Source organism: Dryobates pubescens, chromosome 3, assembly GCF_014839835.1.
Source record: "Dryobates pubescens isolate bDryPub1 chromosome 3, bDryPub1.pri, whole genome shotgun sequence".
Lineage (NCBI taxonomy): Eukaryota > Metazoa > Chordata > Aves > Piciformes > Picidae > Dryobates > Dryobates pubescens.
In genome coordinates, this window is record NC_071614.1 from 48,524,321 (window position 1) to 48,544,183 (window position 19,863).

Below are 19,863 nucleotides of genomic sequence, written 5' to 3' on the forward strand. Positions count from 1 at the left end.
TCAGATATCAGATACGAAGCCAGCACCTAAGGGCCGCCTCTGTCTGGAGTAACTGCCAGACTCTCCAACATGAAAACTGCTGCAGGATTTGTTCCTTTGTTTGCTTTTTCCTCAGACTCCCTGAAAGACTCCGAGAGTGCACAGGAGAGTGACCTGGTGCCTCCTATGGGATGTGAACAAGAGCAAGCCAAAGGTAAAGTTTTGCATCAAAATTCCTTTAAGTCAGAGATAATGAACCAACTGGGAGCCTCGCTTCTTCCAGTTTCAGCAGCCAGTGGTTTTCAGCCTGACCTCTGCTGCCTTAAGAAAATGCTGTCAGCTTGTGAAGGTTGTGGCCACCAGTTGTGGGGCACTCATCTCTTGTGTTCCTGGCAACTCTGTGAGTCTCCAAATATCTAGGTTTAACTATACTGATCTTGAGTGTATGGCATTGTTGTTATTGTCCTTTTTTTGGTTGTTATTATTGTTCTATAAGCCTGTGGGGTGATTCTGTTCTTTTTGCTAAGCTGGCTGTCAAGTGCAAGCGCCTTGCAACAGCTCCTGTGAGAAGAATCAGCGTGTCGAGGCTGAGCTAGGAAAAGAAGAAAAGCAAAGTTGATTCAGGGTCAGTTTTGACCAGCCATTTGACATACTTAGTGTTCAGGGTTTAAGTGATATTTTCATACATAAAACATATCCAACATTGTTTAACAGAAGAAAAGGGACAGCTGGCTGAAAAGGAGCATGCTACACATTAGGTTCATGTCCTGCTTTGATGAACTTGTCATTGGCTTCACGTGCAGCCATCGTGCTGATGTGATTTTTGATTTGTCACGTTAACAGGACAGCAGGATGTTTCTGCAGAAGAGGAGATGAAAACTGGGGCAGATTTTCAAAGCTCCTGCATGGAAAGAGAAGGTACTTACACATGCCTTCAAACCAAATAGTGAGATTAGCAGGCAAAACTACTATTTATTGCTTCAATGTTATCAGTGGTGTTTAAATTTCCTATCTTTCTCCATACCTACTAAGCTAAAACTGTGGAGCCCTGTCATACTACGGTAACTCTAAATTCAACTCTGATCAGGGGAGTATCTATGAATCCTCGGTGATAAAAACTGATTTTTGGTGACTGTTATAGAAAGAAGTGAAGATTGCATTTCTTACTCCCAGTGACATTCAGCTTTGTACATTCAGATTACTGAATGCTCTGTCCTCAGTCCAGCAAAACACTTGAGTATGTCTGTTTCCAGGCTTGTGATGAGTCCTGGTAAAGGCCCATGCTTGGAGCTAGGCATGTGAGAGGTTTGTGCTAAATGCCAGAAAGCTCAGCATCTTGGAGGATCAAGGCTTTGCTCTCAACTACAGCCCCTTAGATTTCCCCGAGACAGCATTTGTACCTGTACCTTTGGGGATCCTTTTCCTCTGCCTGTGTTTGTTAATGTCAGTCTTTCTAGTACTTGTTAATCCTTTTATGTCCATTCCAAAAAGCCTTACTGCTCTTCGTCTTTTTTTATCACATTTATTCAGAGCCATTGCTGAAGCAAGAGGACCCAACAGAAGTTGAAATGCCTTTGATTCATGGTGCAGAGGAAAAAGAAGATGAAGGAAAAAAAGGCGGAGGAGGAGGTGAGGCTAGTTATAAAACAGATTGTGACAGAGGATGTTGCTGGGCTGATGTGAGGAAACATGGAAAGAATCCACAAAAGCAGTGGGGGTTTTCCCTAAGAAATATCCCTTTTTTTCCTTGGCCTGTCCTTGAATGTTGTTTCTGTATATTTGACTCAGATTTACATAGGAAAATAAATGCAAAAAGTTGTAGGCTCGGGTTCTAAATTGACTTTAAACTAAATAGTCTTCTCATGGTTGGTTTTCTGCATTAATGTGCATGAGGTTGATTAAACAAACACTATGTGCCTACTTAAGTGGCATCTTGATCATGTTCTCTAGAAGCATTGTGAGAGTATTTGCAATAAACAGGTATGAAAATTATTTCTGAGGTCATTAATAGAGATTTAATCAGAAATTAACTAAAACTAGTCGTTCTAATAAAGATACCAGCCTGAGTCTTGCTGAAGCAGCATTTTTTTTCTGGGACTATTTAAGTGCTTATGTGTATTTCTGTAAGCATTGCAGTTTAAGTGTTGGACGCTTCTGAGGACTCTGCATTCAGCATGTGTCATTTGGAACGGGCACATGGTTGCATAAAAACCTAACATAGTATGTAAATAATTCTTTAATTGTAAAGTAACTGCAAGATAATAATTATATGGTCATTTGTAGAGCACAGGGATGAATTTTACAGTTCCAAATTGAAATGCAGGCATGATTTTTATTGGAAATTCAGGTCAATACTAACTGCGTTATCCTAATTATGAACTCCTTTTCCTAGCCACATTGACACCAACTTAATTGCAAACCTGTATTAGCAATATTGACACTTTTCTTCACTGCAAACCCAGTTTCATGGAACCTCTCTGTTCGTGTACAGTGACACAACATTTCCTCTCTTTTATTTTTCTTTTTAATTTCTGGCCTATCCAAGTTGAGACTAATCACATCTTTTTATTATCAGTCATGTTAACTATCAATTTTGTGCTTTATTATCAGTGGTGAAAACAGAATTGATATAATCCTTACTTCAAATCCAGGTAAATGGTATTGTGCTGCCTCAGTTGCAAATCCAGGTTATGTAACACAAGCTCACTCTGATTGCAAATACCAAAGTTGTTATGCTAATTTCCTCCTAATAGAAATTATTTACATTTTACTTTATGCCTCATCAAAAGCAAGTTGGACAAAATGTGATGTCATTATTTGTACATTTTCTTCTCTTTAATACTTTAGTGTCCCCTACAGCTAGTCACTGTCATTTAGTTCTCAGTGGAGAGATTATATTTCACCATCTGTTCTACCTACTATTAAAATATGAAACATTAAGGAATCTAAGGTAATGTCAGAAAAGGGTTGTTCTTGGCACTTTTCCTTTTCCTGCCCCTGATTTAAAAGGTTCAAGTACTAAGTAACTAAAAGGTTCTTTCCAAACATTTTGGAACATGTTTCTACCTGGGGGCTCAGGTATTCCTCCTGTACAAGATTTTGTCTAATCTAAAGCTCATTGAACTTCACAGAAGGACTCTTACTGATCGCAGTGAGCTTTCAGTCTGTTCCGTGATAAGAAATAATGTTCCATGATGGGTCTACCTGCAGGGTAATAGCACTTGAGTAGCTGCATAGAGATGTTTAGCTTCTTCCAAACATAATGTCTTTGGCTTGTGGAAAATAAATGGGTCTTTTTTCAGGGTTTTGAGAAGGTAAGGAAATTAAGGCTTTCCTTTGCTTTGTTTTATTCTCACTGGTATAAGAACATGGTAGAGCACACCCTGGTGCCATTTCAAGGCATATCAAGGATATGAAGATCATTAGGAGCACTCAACCTGGTTTTACCAAGGGGAAGTCATGTTTGGCCAGCCTGGCAGCCTTTTATGAGGACATAACCAGGTGGATAGATGATGGTAGAGCAGTAGATGTGCTTTATCTTGATTTCAGTAAAGCATTTGACAGTGTCTCCCGCACATCCTCACAGTTAAACTGAGGCAGTGTGGTCTGGATGATTGGGTAGTGAGGTGGATGTGAACTGGTTGAAGGAAAGAAGTCAGAGAGTTGTGTTCAATGGGACAGAGTCTAGTTGAAGGTCTGTATCTAGTGGAGTCCCTCAGGGGTCACTGCTGGGATCAGTACTATTCAATATATTCATCAATGCCCTGGATGAGGGCACAGAGTGCACTGCCAGCAAGTTTGCTGATGACACAAAACTGAAAGGGGTGGCTGACACACCTGGAGGCTGTGCTGCCATTCAGCTAGACTTAGACTGGAGAGTTGGGTGAGGAAAAATTGAATGAAATGCAACAAGGGCAAGTGTAGAGTCCTGCATCTGGGAAAGAAGAACCCCACAGATCAATATAGGTTTGGGTCTGACCTATTGGAAAGCAACACAGAGGAGAGGGACCTGGGGGCCCTGGTGGACAGAAAGATGACAATTAACCAGCAACGTGCCCTTGTGGCCAAGAAGGCCAATGGTGTCCTGGGGTGTATTAGGAGGGGTTTGGGTAGTAGGTCAAGAGACATTCTTCTCCCCCTCTACTTGGCGCTGGTGAGACCACATCTGGAATATTGTATCCAGCCTGAATGATTAAAGGAGTGGAACATCCCCCTTATGAGGAAAGGCCGCGGGAGCTGGGGCTCTTTAGCTTGGAGAGGAGGAGACTGAAAGGTGACCTCATTAATATTTTTAAATGCATAAAAGGAGAATGTCACGAGAACAGAGCCAGGCTCTTCTCAGTGATATCTAATGATAGCACAAGGGGCAATGTGTGCAAGCCTGAGCATAGGAGGTTCCACATGAACATGAGGAAAGACTTTTTCACTGTGAAGGTGACACTGTCCAGGGAGGTTGTGGAATATCCTTCTCTGGAGATGTTCAAAACCTGCCTGGACACGTTCCTGTGTGACTTACTTTAGGTGATTCTGCTCCAGCAGGGGGGTTGGACTAGATGATCTTTTGAGGTCCCTTCCAAATCCTAATGTTCTGTGGTTCTGTGATTCATCTTGCTAGATGCTTCCAGTTCTTGTGGGCACATATTCTGCCACACGAGCTCTGAAAGTTCAGCACAATCGAAATTGGATAAAGGGAACTAAAAAGGTAAAGTAGCTGAAGTTCAGGCTGATAAAATAAGATATATTCCTCAAAAGAGAGACTTAATGGAAAGATATTACCTAGCATAAAACAGAGATTTAATATGTAACATTATTTCATGTAACCCAAATACTACCTCATAAACTATTTCAGATAAACGATTTTCCAGCAACATCCACAGTACATTTGACATTCAATGAAATGCCATATTTTTTGTCTAAGAACACAAAAAAAAGTTAACATGGCATTGCTAGTGCCATTAAATAAAAATACACAAATCTTTAGTGGTTTTGTCTTGTGCTAGATACATAAGCAAAGGCAGAACCTACTATACTGCAAACTACCTCATCTTCTTGTTCTATACCTGATATATTTTTCCTGTTACCAAGCACATCCTGGAGCAAAGGGTAGCACAAATCTATCTCTCTCTTCTCTCAATGGGAGCCATTAGCTCAATGGGAGTCATCTGGAACCCCTATTACAGGAAGGATCTAGACGTGCTGGAGCATGTCCAGAGAAGGGCCACAAGGATGATCAGAAGGATGAAGCTCCTGTCCTGTAAGGACAGACTGAGAGAGTTGGGGCTGTTCAGTGTGGAGATGAGAAGGCTCCGAGGAGACCTTATTGTGGCCTTCCAGTATCTTAAGAGGGCCACAAGAAAGCTGGTGAGGGACTTTTTAGGTTGTCAGGTAGTGATAGGACTAAGGAGAATGGAAAAAAAATAGAAACAGGTAGATTCAGATTGGATGTTAGGAAGACATTTTTCACCATGAGGGTGGTGAGGCACTGGAACAGGTTGCCTGGGCATGTGTTAGAAGCCCCATCTCTGAAGGTTTTTAAGGCCAGGATGGAAGTGAAGAGCTGGGGTTGTTTAGCCTGGAGGAGGTGCAGGGGAGACCTTATTGCTGTCTGCAACTACCTGAAAGGAGGTTGTAGCCAGGTGGGGGTTGGTCTCTTCTCCCAGGCAACCAGTGTCAGAACAAGAGAACACAGTCTCAAGCTGCGCCAGGGGAAGTTTAGGCTCGAAGTGAGGAGAAAGTTCTTCACAAAAAGACTAATTGGCCATTGGAATGGGCTGCCCAGGGAGGTAGTGGAATGACCATCCCTGGAGGTGTTCAAGAGGGTATTGGATGTGGCACTTGGAGCCATGGTTTAGTTAGTCATGAGGTGTTGGGTGATAGGTTGGGATTGATGATCTTTGAGGTCTTTTCCAACCTTATTGATTCTATGATTCTATGAATTCTGTGGTTCTGTGATCTGTGACTTGTTCTGTCTCTAGCACTGGAGCTGTAGAAGCCATTAAATTACCAACAAAGATGAAAGTTCCTTTTCCAACCCAAAGCTAGATTTCTGCTTAGATGCTGATTGTGACTTTGACATGTGCCTGGGACTTTTTCAGTGATCTGGTTTTATGGAGGAAAATGACAAATCTTCTGGTCTAATTGTGCAAGTTTTACTACCAAGTCATCTCGCCGTCGCTGGGGGTGTTCAGGGCGAGGCTTGACAGGATGCTTGGTTGCATGGTTTAGTTGAGTAGGTGGTGTTGGATGATAGGTTGGACACGATGATCTCGAAGGTCTCTTCCAACCTGGTTTTGTTCTATTCTATTCAAGGGATTTTAGGGCTTGAATGTGTACCGATCATTTGGCTTCAGAGCTCCAGGCTGTATTGTATTACCAAAGAGTAATCCCAGCACTTTTGAGGTTCTGGGGCACTGGGAGCCCTAAGGAGAGAAGATTCAAAATCTTGGCCACTTCACTACTGTTTCCAATTGCCGGCAGTAAGAAACCACCCAGATTACTCTGTGGAATTTAACAATGTGAGTTCCTGTGTGAGTTTCATAAAACCCTGCTGTTGCTTTTTCCAAAATCAGTAACAAAGTACAGCATGTGCCAATTTAGTCCTTTATTTTTTTTTTCCTACTGTATCTTCAAGTTCTATATTACTACAGAGCAACCAAATCAAAAAGACAATCTAAGATGCCTTTTATTTTAATTTTTTTCTTCCAGCTACTATAATGCCTTCATTCCACTTCACAAAAGAATAATGAAAATCTGTGTTTCTTACAAGATTAGGGAATATTCTCAAATCCCTTTATTAAAAAGCAGAGTAAGTGGTGAGCACTGACCTATTTGCTGCCGAGGTAACTGTACAGGCTTCTAATAGACCATTCATACTCCACTTAACATACCATTCATAGGTACACTTAGAAATAGCCCTTCCATGTTGTAATGACTGCAAGTAGTTGTACTTTTTTACACAGCACAGTTTTTCCACAACACAAATTGCAGCACATTGAAATAAAACTCGTGTTTACTTGTGTGACTGTGTAGCCCTTTTCTCTGCTAAGCCTGCTCTCCCCTCGATCTTCTTGTTTCCCACCTCAATCTCCCTTCATAAAGACATTAGATAGGATGATTTCCCTCACCGATCATCTCTCTAAGTTGCTCAACTCTTTGGAGGATGGGATTTTTGTTGGAGTGCTGTACTGTGTACAGAAGTAGCTGGTTTTTCTCTGTTGTCTGTATTTGGGCTAAAATTGTTTGCTTTTGTACAGTTTGGATATGGTTCAAGCTTGACCTGGGAGATTTCTCCACCTAAGAAATAAATTTGGAGCAGGTGGATAGCATCCTCTCTGGGCAAAGGATAGGCACACATGATTAGAGGACTAGAACATCTTTCTTACGAGGAAAGACAGAAAATTGGATCTTTTTAATCTCGAAAAGAGAAGAGTGAGGTGGATCTCATAAATACTTATAAATACTTAAAGGGTGGATGTCAGCAGGATGGGACCATGCTTTCTTCAGTGATGTCCAGTGACAGGACAAGGGGTAATGGACACAAACTTGAACATAGGAAGTTCCATCTAAAATCAGGAGGAACTTACTTAATTTAAGGCTGTCAAAGCCCTGGACCAGGCTGCCAGGAGGTGGAGTTTTCATCTCTGGAGATATTCAAAGCCCACCTGGATATGATCCTGTGTGACCTTCTTTACATGAACCTGCCTTGGCAGTGGGATTTGACTCAATGATTTTCAGAAGTCCCTTCCAAGCCCTAGCATTCTGTGACTCCATGATTCATTTTCCACTGAACAAGTCCAGAAATGGAGATGATGATTGTTGCTGAAGCACAGTCAGGGACCAAAATGCCATTAATTAATGCCTGTAAGAAGGATATTCAAGTGTCCAGGGATTTAGCTTAAACCCAGGACACAGCCCTTACAATTAGTATTTCTGTGCAGTTGCATCTTAGACTGTTTGAATGTCATGTTAAGGGAACTACATTAACCATCTCTTTTTCTCTGTGAACCATGCAAAATTAAGGCAGACTTGGGAATGGTCTGGGGGAGGTTTCACTGGTTTAAATCACTTGCAGTAGATGAGATTTCCTTTGCAAGTCTTCTGGTCAGTGTCTCTTCACTGTAAGTTTGAATTCTGCCAAATTTCTGTTCAAGCTACCCCAGTTTGTAACTGTAGCCATCATTTTGTCCGCTCAAACAGCTGGGTTTTCAAGTAATTTACAAATCTGTGCTTCAGGAAGAAAGATAATTTTATGGCATAATCTTGGAGAGAATTAAATATTCCAAAACCTGGAGGAAGAGACCTCTCAGGTTTTTTATAGTTGCAGTCTCAGGTATTTGTAGGATTTTATGAGCATTGGTACAGTCATACATAGTGTCAAATTAATGATTTTGTTTGATGTGATGGTTGTAGAGAAATGACATACTTCTGGAGAAAGAGCTTGTTGGACAAACCTGAGATCTTCACTCTTGGGTCATGGCAGTTGTAACTACCTTTTAATTTTCAGACAAACTTATTTTCAGCTGACCAGAGGGCTGGAGCACCTCCCCTATGGGGGCAGGCTGAGAGAGTTTGGGCTGTTGTGCCTGGAGAAAAGAAGGCTCTGGGGAGACCTAATTGCAGCCTTCCAGTATCTGAAGGGGGCCTACAAGAAAGCTGGAGAGGAACTTTTTACAAGAGCTTGTAGTGATAGCTACAAGAGTAGTTGAAGCTAAAAGAGAGTAGTTTTAGAGTGGATATTAGGAAGAAATTCTTTACAGTGAGGATGGTGAGACACTGGAACAGGCTGCCCAGGGATGTTGCAGCTTGCAGAAGGGTGGCTTTTCAGTCCCAGCATCTGTGGTTATGTTTGTGGTGTTTTTATCAGTTCTGAACTAGGAGGTCTCCAGGTTCTTAAGTCAGCATAAGGTGCTTGCTATCAGCAATTGCTTCACTGGTGGTGAAGGATCAGCAAGATTATTTAGAAAGGAGCATGACTTCAGTGGACCAGCTTTGCTGATCCATGTCCCCTTGTGGGCTTTCATGACCAGTGCCATGCACCAGAAAGACCACAGAGGTGACAGAGTTCATTCATTCTCTAAGCACAGGCTGATGCAGAAGTCAGACCATACTGAGCTGCACATGCTGCCCAAAATGGTGTTCCTCCCCATCTCCAAGAGAGGCAGAAAATGGGATGCAGACACACTGCAGGCCTTCCCTAAGAGTGCTACCTGGGCCGTGCTGTGCAGCACTGTGCATTAGCAAGACGGGATGGCTATTATACTGTCAGGAGCCTGCTCCAGATACTGATTTCAATCTCCTGGGGGGGGAAAAGTCTTATTCTTTTCCTGCCACAGAAGGAATCTGTTTCTTTTCATTACTCTCCATATATCAGATTCTAGCCCGAATTTATGTAAAGAATAGCTGGTACAAGATCAATTGAAAGTTTTAATTATTTTTCATCTCTTTCAATAGCAAACAATATATTATTTTTTTTTCCTGTGTGCTCTTCATATAAAAAAGTAGAGAAAGTAAGAAATGTTTCAGCTGCAACATTTTGCCTGCTGTCACAGTCACTTTATGTTATCAGGCTTGATGGTAGGGTACAAGACAAAAAGCCGAAAGGAAAGAAAAGAGAAATAAGAAAAGGGAATACTTCAGCAGTGATAGTGTTTAAGGTTTATTATGTGTATTTGATTGCTTTCTTCATTTCATTTTGAGTGAGCAGAATAGAAATAGTATTATGAATTGGCAATTTTTATTTCATTTAAAAAATATCATCTCTTTGTTCATGCTGAAAGCGTTGACAATGAGGCCTTTGTTTAGTTTAATTAACTCGTGTTGCAGCGCTGAATTGAGGCACATGCAGCACTACAGCAACTAAAGGAATTTTTAGAACTCTTTTCCATATCTAGAGAAATAAAAAAGAAACTGCGAAATAAAACCCTCTGAGATGCTAGAGGTGAAACTGGATACTTTTTAATGGAATATTTTGAAATGCCATTTTCATTTGTATTTTCCCTGGTCAGAACGCCAAAAAATATAAAGTCATGAAATCCCACTGAAAAGCAGACGCTATGAAGTCATTTTAAGTCCTCATGTGTTTAGACTAGTATTACATGGTGTTACATGTTTTGTACTTGTGAGCTACAAGGCTTAAAGAGCTGTAGGATACTGCTAATTCCCCTTTTAACATATGAAAACTGGGAAGATAATGGAATCCATATTTCCTGTGGTGGTGTCCAAGTCGACTAAGCTTTGGTTTTAGCTGAGCTCTCTAGAGAGGCAGCAGTGCCTTATGCAAACGAAATGCGTATCCTTTTCAAATAATCTCAACCCAAGGAACAAGTGAAAGGAATATGGGAGAGATAGTGACATCTTAGAAACTTTTCCCTGTAACATACTGAAAAAGTAGGACTCACTGGGCAAGGACTGCACAGATGGCATCATAGTTAACAGCGTATCTGGAAATTAGCTTTAGCACCTTCCAAAAAGTGGCACCATTTTAAAATATACTCTATGGCTACAGAGGCATCTGTTTGAACAGTGGGCTTAGCTCCCCTTTGCAACAGTAAGAACTTCAGTCTTAAATGATAATGGGTCCACCAGAGTGCAGGGAGCTACATAAGGAAAGAATTTGATCCCTCGTGGACAAATTTTATATTCCTGTGCCCTGTCTGCTACAAAAGGAGGCTTCATTTTCTTATGCACTGAATAATTCTGGAAACTTACTTCCTTTAATAAAGTTATTCTGGAAACTTAGCTCCTTTAATAAAGTTTATTTGTCATGGAACATGCACAGATCCAGCTGAGCTGGCTCTGGGAACGGGAAATTCTGTGCTCCCCCTTGCATTAGGTGTGGATGCACCATGCTGCCCAGACTGTTGCACTGTTTTATAGCTATTTCATAAATGCAAAAGGCCACACATTTAGAGCAGCAGAGACAGAAACTGCACTTAGCCAGTGATTTCATGAAATAGAGTGAGCAGAGTGCTGTCAGAACTAAGTATTGGGGGGAAAAAAGCCACAAACAGAGTGGAGAGAGGATGATTTGGGAGAACTGCCTTTTACTTCAAGTACAGAACAGGAATGAATTCAAATAAAGAAGCAATTGTCCTAGCATCAGAAGATTCCTTCACTTGTTCTTTTGGAGGAATGGGAGAACATTATTGCTTCACCATCAGTACTGTTATTGCTGTAGCTGTGCTCAGTGGTGTGGGTGGGTGGTTAATCTTGTTCTCATAGGAGAAGAGTGGACATTACTCTGTGTTCTGTCAGCATACTATCAGCACAGTTTTGATTCACTCTCTTCTGTTTTCTCTTCTGTGCATCAACACGTTGAGTTCGCCAGGGAGGTACACCAGGGCTTCATAGGTGTCCTTGCTCCTGCATGCTTGGAGAAGACAGTCAGTGATGTACAAGAAGTGGCAGTTACACAGTGAGGGGAAAGATGTGTCCACAACTTGTAAAGTGGAGGTTGCTGTCCTGGGTCTTAAACCAGGGTGGGTGCCTTGATAGAGCATAATCCCACCTGAGATTAAATCTTCTTCTCTGTACTGCAGACCCAGAGCAGGAAATATCCTACCCAGTCTCATTCAAATCTTTGAAGCATTAAGCTTTTTTCATACCTCTGGATTTTATCTTACCATGTTTTTTTATCAGCAGGCTTATCTGTCCCCTCACCTTGTTCTAATGCAGTTGACAGGTGTTCTGTCAAGCAGATACTGCCATCTGGAACAGCTTTCCTCTGCTTGGTTGGCTTTCATCACATTTTGCCTCCAGATGAGTGTGTGAGGTCACCACCGGTATACCTGGCCTGTAGTGTTAGCCCAACAGCCCAAACTGACCCTGTCTCTAGTCACCGTGAATGATCTGCCAGCAAGGAAGCTAGCATTTAATCTTGCTTCCTATGTCTTTGTGACTGCACCTGCACCTTAGTCATACAGTAGTGGTATCTCAACATACTGGTACAGGAGTGGAGCTCTGTGGGACTTCTGTTATTTAACAGAAAGTTCAGTGTCGTCATTTTGAGGTATTGCATGAGCTCTGGAAATCCTTCCCTGGATCACTCCTGCATGCTGTGGGTGTGTTTGTAGCTGCAATTAAATGAGTCCAGCAAAGCAGGTTCTCTGAACAATGCTCTTTGGGTTGCAGTTAAAGACAGCCTATAGGCAACTGCAGAAACATTTGGTTTTGTTTGAGAGTTCCAAGAGAAATATAAAGAACACCGAACAGCATTGTCTTTTAATTACCTGTGTGCGTACTGGGATGCTCATAGTGTTGGTGAGACACTGAAACAGATTGCCCAGGGAGGTGGTAGAAGCCCCATACCTGGAGGTTTTTAAAGCCAGGCTGCATCTGGCTCTGAGCAACCTGATCTAGTGTGAGGTGTCCCTGCCCATGGCAGAGGGGTTGGAAGTAGATGATCGTTGAGGTCCTTTCCAACCCTAACAATTCTATGATTCTGTGACTCCATGCCTGATTAATCCTGTTATTTGCTCAAAAAATTGTTTAGGGTTTTTCTCCCAGGTTCAGAATTTACTCCTGACTTCTATCTCAAGTTTTAAAATCCATAGCTTCTCAGCAGCTGTCAAATTTCAACCACAAACCCCCTTTTGTTATTTTCACTGGTCCAGTGTGTACTCTGAAATGCTGGGAGATATAAACCTTTTGTCTCATTATGTCCCTTTGCAGATGTGCAGTCTGGTTTGTTTGTTTGCTCCCCAGTCATTTGTGTAAAGGGCGTAGCTCTGCCAGTAATCTTAGCTACTGCAGAGACCACAACTGTCTTTATTCCATTTACAGCATCCTGTCAAAAAAAACCCCACTCAATACCTGCATTACTTGACAGCTCTTGAAAGACAGCATCTTTGCACGTTCAGCATTTTCTCTGTGGAGGAAATAAGCAGTCACTTACAAGCTATCCCAATCTTACCTGGATAGAAAAATCCATTAAACTGTGTTCTGGATTCTGAGAAGAGAAAGTCAATACTCTTTTCTCTGTTGCCCCCTGATTACAGCTAACAGTGGCATATAGTTAGGGGGTCAGGGTGGTAAAGTCACTGTCTCAGTGCCTGGAAAAACTGGAGATTCCCAGTTTGTGACAAATGCTGTCCTGGTTACAAGGTGTTTCATCAGTTCAAACATGCTCCACAGATGTGTTTGTATGATCTGTCAGCCTGGAATGTAGCATGAAAAAGTCAAGTGAGCCCAAATGGAAATAGCTGAGGTGCTTCAAAATAAGATGTTACTGTGCTGAAGAAACAGTCCCTAACTCCAGCAGTTCGATCCAGGGAAATTAAATTGGCTGATTCTTCCAGCTGCCCAGGCAGCAGGCAAGACTATCAGCAAAGCTCTCAGACTGAGCAGGGAAGTAGTCAGCAGGGCTGTGTCTTATCACCTCCCCCTCTCTGAGATGTTGGTACTCAAGTGTTATTCTTCCTTTGACTCAGGACGCAGCTGCTCTAGAGAAGACAGCAAACTGAGCAGGACTTGCTTATTTTGCATGTGCATCAGCTACTCTGCCTTCTTTTTTGCTCTCTTCTGGGTGCTGAAAGGGCTTAGCAGGTCACACATTTCTATCACTGGTGTCCCAACATGCATGGAAGGAATGGAAGGGACTTTCCCTCATGGCTGCCTTGCAGAGATTTCTAGATCATGAAGGTTGGGGGTTGACCCCTTCCAGCACAGCGTGGGACTTGAATTCGGATTTGTTTCCCACATGCTCTGATCAGCAGGCTATGAAGCCAGTGGTAAGCACTGGCACATTCCCTCTCCCTCATGTGGGTTTGGATTCTCATGGCTCCAAGTTGTGCATGTTTGCTGTGATCACATTTCATTTCAGTCCTGCCTCTGCCTCTTGGCATCTCACCTCATGTTCACAGCATTTTGGTGTAGGTACCTACCAGCACACCTTATCTTTCCTTTGGGTATCAGGAGCTGCTTTCTGATGTTCATGTCAGTCTACAAAGTTTAATCTTCAAGAGATCAGAGTTGTGCTCTCACTTTCTGAGTTGTCCTCCTTAGGACAGATATTTTACCGTTCCTCTTACACTGTGAGTGTAGCTAACAGCTCCCACACAGTGGCTCTGGAGTGGCAAAACTTGGCATTCTCTGTGGTTTTATTTGTTTTACCTGTCTTCCAAAGTAGTGCTGGTCCAGTGTGCAGCAAGTACAGCTATTATTGTCCCTTTAGACAATTGTTTTGGGGTTTGGTTTTGGTTTTTTATGCCTGTCTCATCATAAATCTACTTGCAAGTATCAACCTCAGTCAGTAACCACATGTCAAGGGCCAGCTGGAACACAGCTATTCTTCAAGTAAGTGTCCAAAAGTTTGGGCCCATTTTTGTCTTGGTTTTGAATCTTCCAGCCCTGCAACATGAGCAAGTTTGCTTGAACAAGAAAAGAAAGAAAAGGGGGAAAGTCCTTAAACAATATTTCTAGTATTGCCTGCTTCCACCATTATGTAGGGCATGGAGGGAAATAGATTTTCTGGCTGCACTTCTCCAGCTGGCTCTTGAAGTATGTGAATATGAAAAGCAGATGATAAGAAATACATATATATCCTGTACCTATCTAAAGGAATTCAAGCTGTCTTAGAAACTGATATATACACAGATCACAGAAGCTGCTTGTGAAACTGTTCCCTCTGGCATTGAATGCAGCCAATGTTCAACACTAGCAAATTACAAGTGTGATAGTTTAAGACATGGGAAATCTTTCCAAATGAACCTTCAAGGGGAGCCTAGTGGAGAGACATTCATGTGAAGATTTGGCCAAAAATAGTGTTAATGCCATTTGTTTTTATCAAAACTGCTACAGGATATTTAACTACCATAGGTAGTCAAGGCCTGGGGTTTCTAGCTGATCCTGGAGATAGCAGCACACTGCAATGTGTTCGATTGCTGACACAGCCTCCTTCAAAATGAGGTCTCTCATGCAAGGATGGATGTAGCCTGCTCTTGTGGAGCTTGCAAATCTGGCTGGATCACAGCATACAGCCAAAATAATTGGAGAAGAGTCTGCGTGTGGGAGGGGAGGAAATCAGCTGCACGTATTCACACTCCAAAGTCAGCGTAGCACTGCTTTTTGGCAGGGGTTTGGTCACAGCTTCTGGTGTCAAAACCAGCTTGCTCTTTGCTAGCTTGTGCCTGTAGTCAGCTGTAGCTCCTATCCAGCTCATAGGAGAGAAAGCACAGGAGAAGGCTCTTAATCTGGATCACACTGCTGTCTTCTCAGCTCATGGCTGAGAAAGCCATTTAAAACAAAGATAGCTCAGATTTTGCTCTGATGTGCAAAGTTTGCTCCCTGAATGCTGTGTGATTTTTTTCTAGCTGGTCTTAGAGAGAGCGAGGAAAACACAGATGAGCCTGAAGCAGGTCTGAAGAGGCTGGAGCACATCAGCTGCTTGCCATATTGATGAAACACCTGGGGCATTCATTTTGAAACCTAAATGCAGGCTGTTCACCTGTATTGCCAAGTACAACACAAGCTTCCTTCTGGCTGGCAGGGTGGTATTAATTTAAACAGAACATCATCTGCAAGGCCTTGGAGAACAGCAATTGGAGGAGACAAGTAGAGAGGTCATCAGAAAAGAACTTGTTCTGATCCAGGGCCTCACCGCCCCCATCTATTACCTGTCATTTCTAATTAGTGGATGTATCGAGGGCAAAGCTGGTCTGATTCACTTTCTGCAGATGCTTTTCTTGCTAAGAGCTGTTGTTTTTGCTGAGCATCCTAAGGTTGTTTCATGGGCTTTCACAGGCTCTAATGGTCTCAGTGACCCAGTAATTACTGGAGTCCTGTACCTCCTCTCTGCAGAGAGCTGCCCCTTTGTCCTTCCTCTTTCTTCTCCCAGCAACACCACTAACAGATGGTCAGAGATTTTTCACCCTTTCAAAAGCTTCATGTTTTTCACATCTCATCAAGCATGTCTCAGCTTTTCAGCCCCCTCCCCTCACCTTCGATTTTCCTTCCAGGAGATCAGTTAAGGACCTGAACAATTTCAATAAAGAGCTTGGAAAGCAAATCCTTAGAGGCTAGGCATTGCTGCAGGAGGATGTAATGCTATTTAGTGTTGGGGACCAATCATGTGGTTTCTTTCTTCTCTCCCTTCCTTCTTTCTGTCTGTCCTCCCATACATCCTTCTGGCCATCTTTCCCATTCTTATCTCTCAGAATATTCAAGGATGCCTTTGGTTCTTGGCAGTGTTTAGTAGTGTCTAGTGGCTGGTGGTACTCAGAAGAGGGCTGTCACCTTTAGAGGCCAGGACCTGGGTGTTATTGTTTTAATATTTAGGTCCCCCTGAATGAAAAATTATAAACATAATTAGCTAACTAGTGCTAGGAGACTGTTAGACTACTGGATTGAGTTATTTTGGTTTAGGGGCAGGGTTTTTATTTGCTTAATTCCCAGATTTGTTCAAAACTAGTTTGGGAGCTTTATTTACAGATCAGAGCAACTGAGATGAAAGTTTAGTTATTTACCAGGAAAAGACATTTGCATCTTGCTATGTATTTGACATTGAACAGCATTTTCTTCTGTGTGCCACATACACATTTTTCCTATTAATCTCCAAGCTTTAGCTGTGCAACTGCAAATGAGATTTTTCTTCATAAAACCCAACAAACTAACTCTTTTTCCTTCTTCCCTCTCTCCTTATAAAACATGAGATAGAGCTATTTAAGCAATGTGAAGCACAGATTTTCTGTGGGATGCTGGATACCTTCAAGGTACCTGTGGACATTTGTTGCATAATTGAATTTCACTGGCTTCTGTGTGGCATCTCCAGGCAAACGAAAGCACCAGGCCATCAGGTGTTTGCATTGCTAGAATCAAATACCTACTAATTTACCCACTCAGGAGAGAAATATTTAGATACAATTAAAATGGCTAGCTATAAAAACACATGAAAGTGTCTGTGGATGATGGGAAAATGGGAGTTTCTTTGCAAACGTGAAGGACATGACCTGAGTTATTGCAGATTTCTATAGGTGCAGGTGTCTATAAAAAGTAGATGCTGCGGCGCGCAGGCTGCCCGGAGGAGAGCAGTGCTTTTCTTAAGGCTGGATTGGAATGCTGCTCTTATGCTAGTACAATTCTTGGTGGTTTTTTTTTAAGCCATTGAGGGAAATCAAATGCAAAGAGTGTGACTAAATGAATGCACGAGATAGTTTGGTGTCACAGGGAAGGTCTGTAACATTGCTACCTCAATCTGAGTAACTCAGGCTGTCGTTCAGGGAGGGAGGAGTGCAGATCCCCAGTGTATTGACATCGCTATTTACAGACCATGTGGTAATGTTTGAAATGCTAACTGGCTTTTTTTTTTTTCATCCTTTCTTTTTTTTCCTTCCCTTTTAAGAGAGATGCTGCACTTTCCTATTTGTTTTCCACAAAAAGGAACGTTAGTATTTTTATGATGGCTGGTGGTTAGTGGAGCTCCTCTGTGTAAAGATAACAAATGAGTTATGCGACCTGACATTCTCCCTGGGAATGTGCTGGGAACAAAGCAAGCCAGTGGCATTTCAAAGTCTGCTTTTAAAGGAGTTAGTTATATACTTTGTTTATCAGAATTGCTAGGAAATGCCATTTCTCTTCTATTTTGCACCTTCTCTTAATTGACTGGGAGGTGGGAGAGTCTTTGGGCAAAGACCGCAGGACCCAAAAGACACATGCGGAATGAAAGCACACCACTCAAAGCTGCTCCATGGTTTACTATATTCCTCTCCTGTCTAATAGCTTGAATTGGTCAGGTCTGCTGCAGGCTTTAGAAATGGAGAAAGCTCTAACCCTTTGAGAACAACTGCAGCAGGTACAAATTGCTGGGCACATTTCACAATTACCATCTGATTTGTCCTCTTGCTGTGATTCTGATGCGAGTTGCTGAGGAGGTGTTGCCTGGAACAGCAGGGGCTCTCTGGTCACTCACTGAACAGCCTTGCAACTGGTGATGCGTGTCCAGGGTAGGGAAGGAATCATGCCCCTGGACTCAGCACTGGTGAGGCCACACCTCAAATACTGGGCTCAGTTTTGAGGCCTTCACTACAAGAAGGACATTGAGGTGCTGGAGCATATCCAGAGGACAACAAAGCCGGTGAAGGGTCTAGAGAACAAGTCTTTTGGGGAGTGGTTGAGGGAGCTGAAATTGTTTTGTCTGAAGAATAGGCTGAAGGGAGAGCTCATTGCTCTCCATAACTCCCTGAAAGGAGGTTGGAGTGAAGTGTGCGGAGGAAGGGGGACAGCAGTCTGTTCTCCATAGTATGAGGTGATAAGAGGAAATGGCCTGAAATTGTGCCAGGGGAGGTTTAGGTAGGATATGATGAAAAAATTCTTGATTGAAAGAGTGGTCAGGCATTGGAATAGGTTACACAGGGAGGTGGTAGAGTCACCATCCCTGGAGGTGTTCAGGAAAAATGCAGACGTGGCACACTGGGACGTGGTTTAATGGCCATGGAGGTGTTACTCAATGGTTGGACTTGATAATCTTAGAGGTCTTTTCCAACCAAAACAATTCTCTGATTCTATGACATGTCCACAGAGAAGCTGAAGGAAAGGATAGGAGTCTAGTCCAGCCTTGGCTGTGCTCAGCCAGGGTGGTCAAGGACACCAGAGTGGCCCAAAACCTTCATTACAAGATTTGTGCAAGTTCTGTGTTTCTTCAAAATGCTTTGTCTTTGATCCAACACTATATATTACCAGGAATTTAGTTTTGGCAAGAAGGCAACTCTCTTTCCTCCTTTCACCCGTTTCTAGTTTTCGAAGACTTGACTACTTCAGCCTTCCACTTTTGTTCCTATAAACCATCATATGCTCAAACTGTTTGGCCCACTAGCAGCTCTTGAAAGACTGCTTGAAATAAAACCACCTAAGGAGAGAAAACTGCCTTTCCTGAGGCTCGATATTCAAATCACTTCTGCACAGCCCTTGAGAGGAATGACCTTTCATTATAAGCTCCGCTCTATCGGCAGAGAGCTGGCTGCACACCACCAAAATGGCAGCACTCCAAGGACTGAACTTTAATGATGAATGTCACAAAACACTGCTACATGGGCTCACTCCGGGGAAAGTAATTCTGTGTACAGTACATGATCTATGTCACCTGGAGTCCTTATCGTTTCTTTCAGTTATTTGCAGAGTTCTTCTGTGTTTGGGCTGTAGAAGGAGCCCTGCATTAATTCAGAGCTAGTAAACCTAAAGACAGGAAGAAATAAAATGCATCTGAACTTTTAAGCTTGCTATTGCAAATGTGCCATCAGAGTGAAGAGCTGGTAAACTGAACTGGGTGAGCTTTAATTTGGGTCTGTTTTTGTTATACTTTCTGTTGTACTTGAGTGGTACAGTAGTAAGACATCTCTTAGGTTATGAATTACTACTGTGTTTAAGGAAATGAAACTTAAATACTCTGCTCAGCACTGATAAGGTGAGACCTTTGTGCTCACCTGAAGTACTGTGTTCAGTTTTGGGCCCCTCACTCCAAGAAGGACAAAAAGGTGCTGGAGCAGGTCCAGATAAGGGCAACAAAACTGCTGAAGGGTCCAAAGCACAGGTTTTCTGAGGAGCAGCTGAGGGAACTGGGGCTGTTTAGCCTGGAGAAAAGGAGGCTGAGAGGAGATCTTCTGGATCTCTACAACTTCCTGAAAGGAGATTGGAGCCAGGTGGGTTTTATTTCCTTGGGTCTCAAGGTAGGTAATGAGTGACAAGGCAAGAGGAAATGGCCTCAGGTTGCACCATAGGAGGTTTAGGTTGGATATTAGAGGAAACCTCTTCACTTAAATGGTTGTCAAACACTAGAACAACCACAGGGAGATGGTTGGATCCCCATCCCTGGTAGTGTTTCGAAGAGGCTGAGATGTGGTGTTAAGAGACATGATTTTGCACCAAACTTAGTAGAGTTAGAGCATGGTTACACTC

General features: G+C 42.5%; 1 protein-coding gene across 6 annotated transcripts in view; it reads left to right on the top strand.

The window, feature by feature from the left end:
* MACROD2 (mono-ADP ribosylhydrolase 2) overlaps positions 1-19,863 on the top strand; it is a 1,047,040-nt gene that overhangs the window by 996,604 nt on the left and 30,573 nt on the right. For all 6 annotated transcript variants that reach the window (XM_054180117.1, XM_054180116.1, XM_054180112.1 and 3 more), the window contains exons 14-16: positions 116-193; positions 823-897; positions 1,510-1,608. In XM_054180117.1, coding sequence (XP_054036092.1) covers positions 116-193; positions 823-897; positions 1,510-1,608 — 252 coding nt within the window. The remainder of the gene's footprint in view (positions 1-115; positions 194-822; positions 898-1,509; positions 1,609-19,863) is intronic.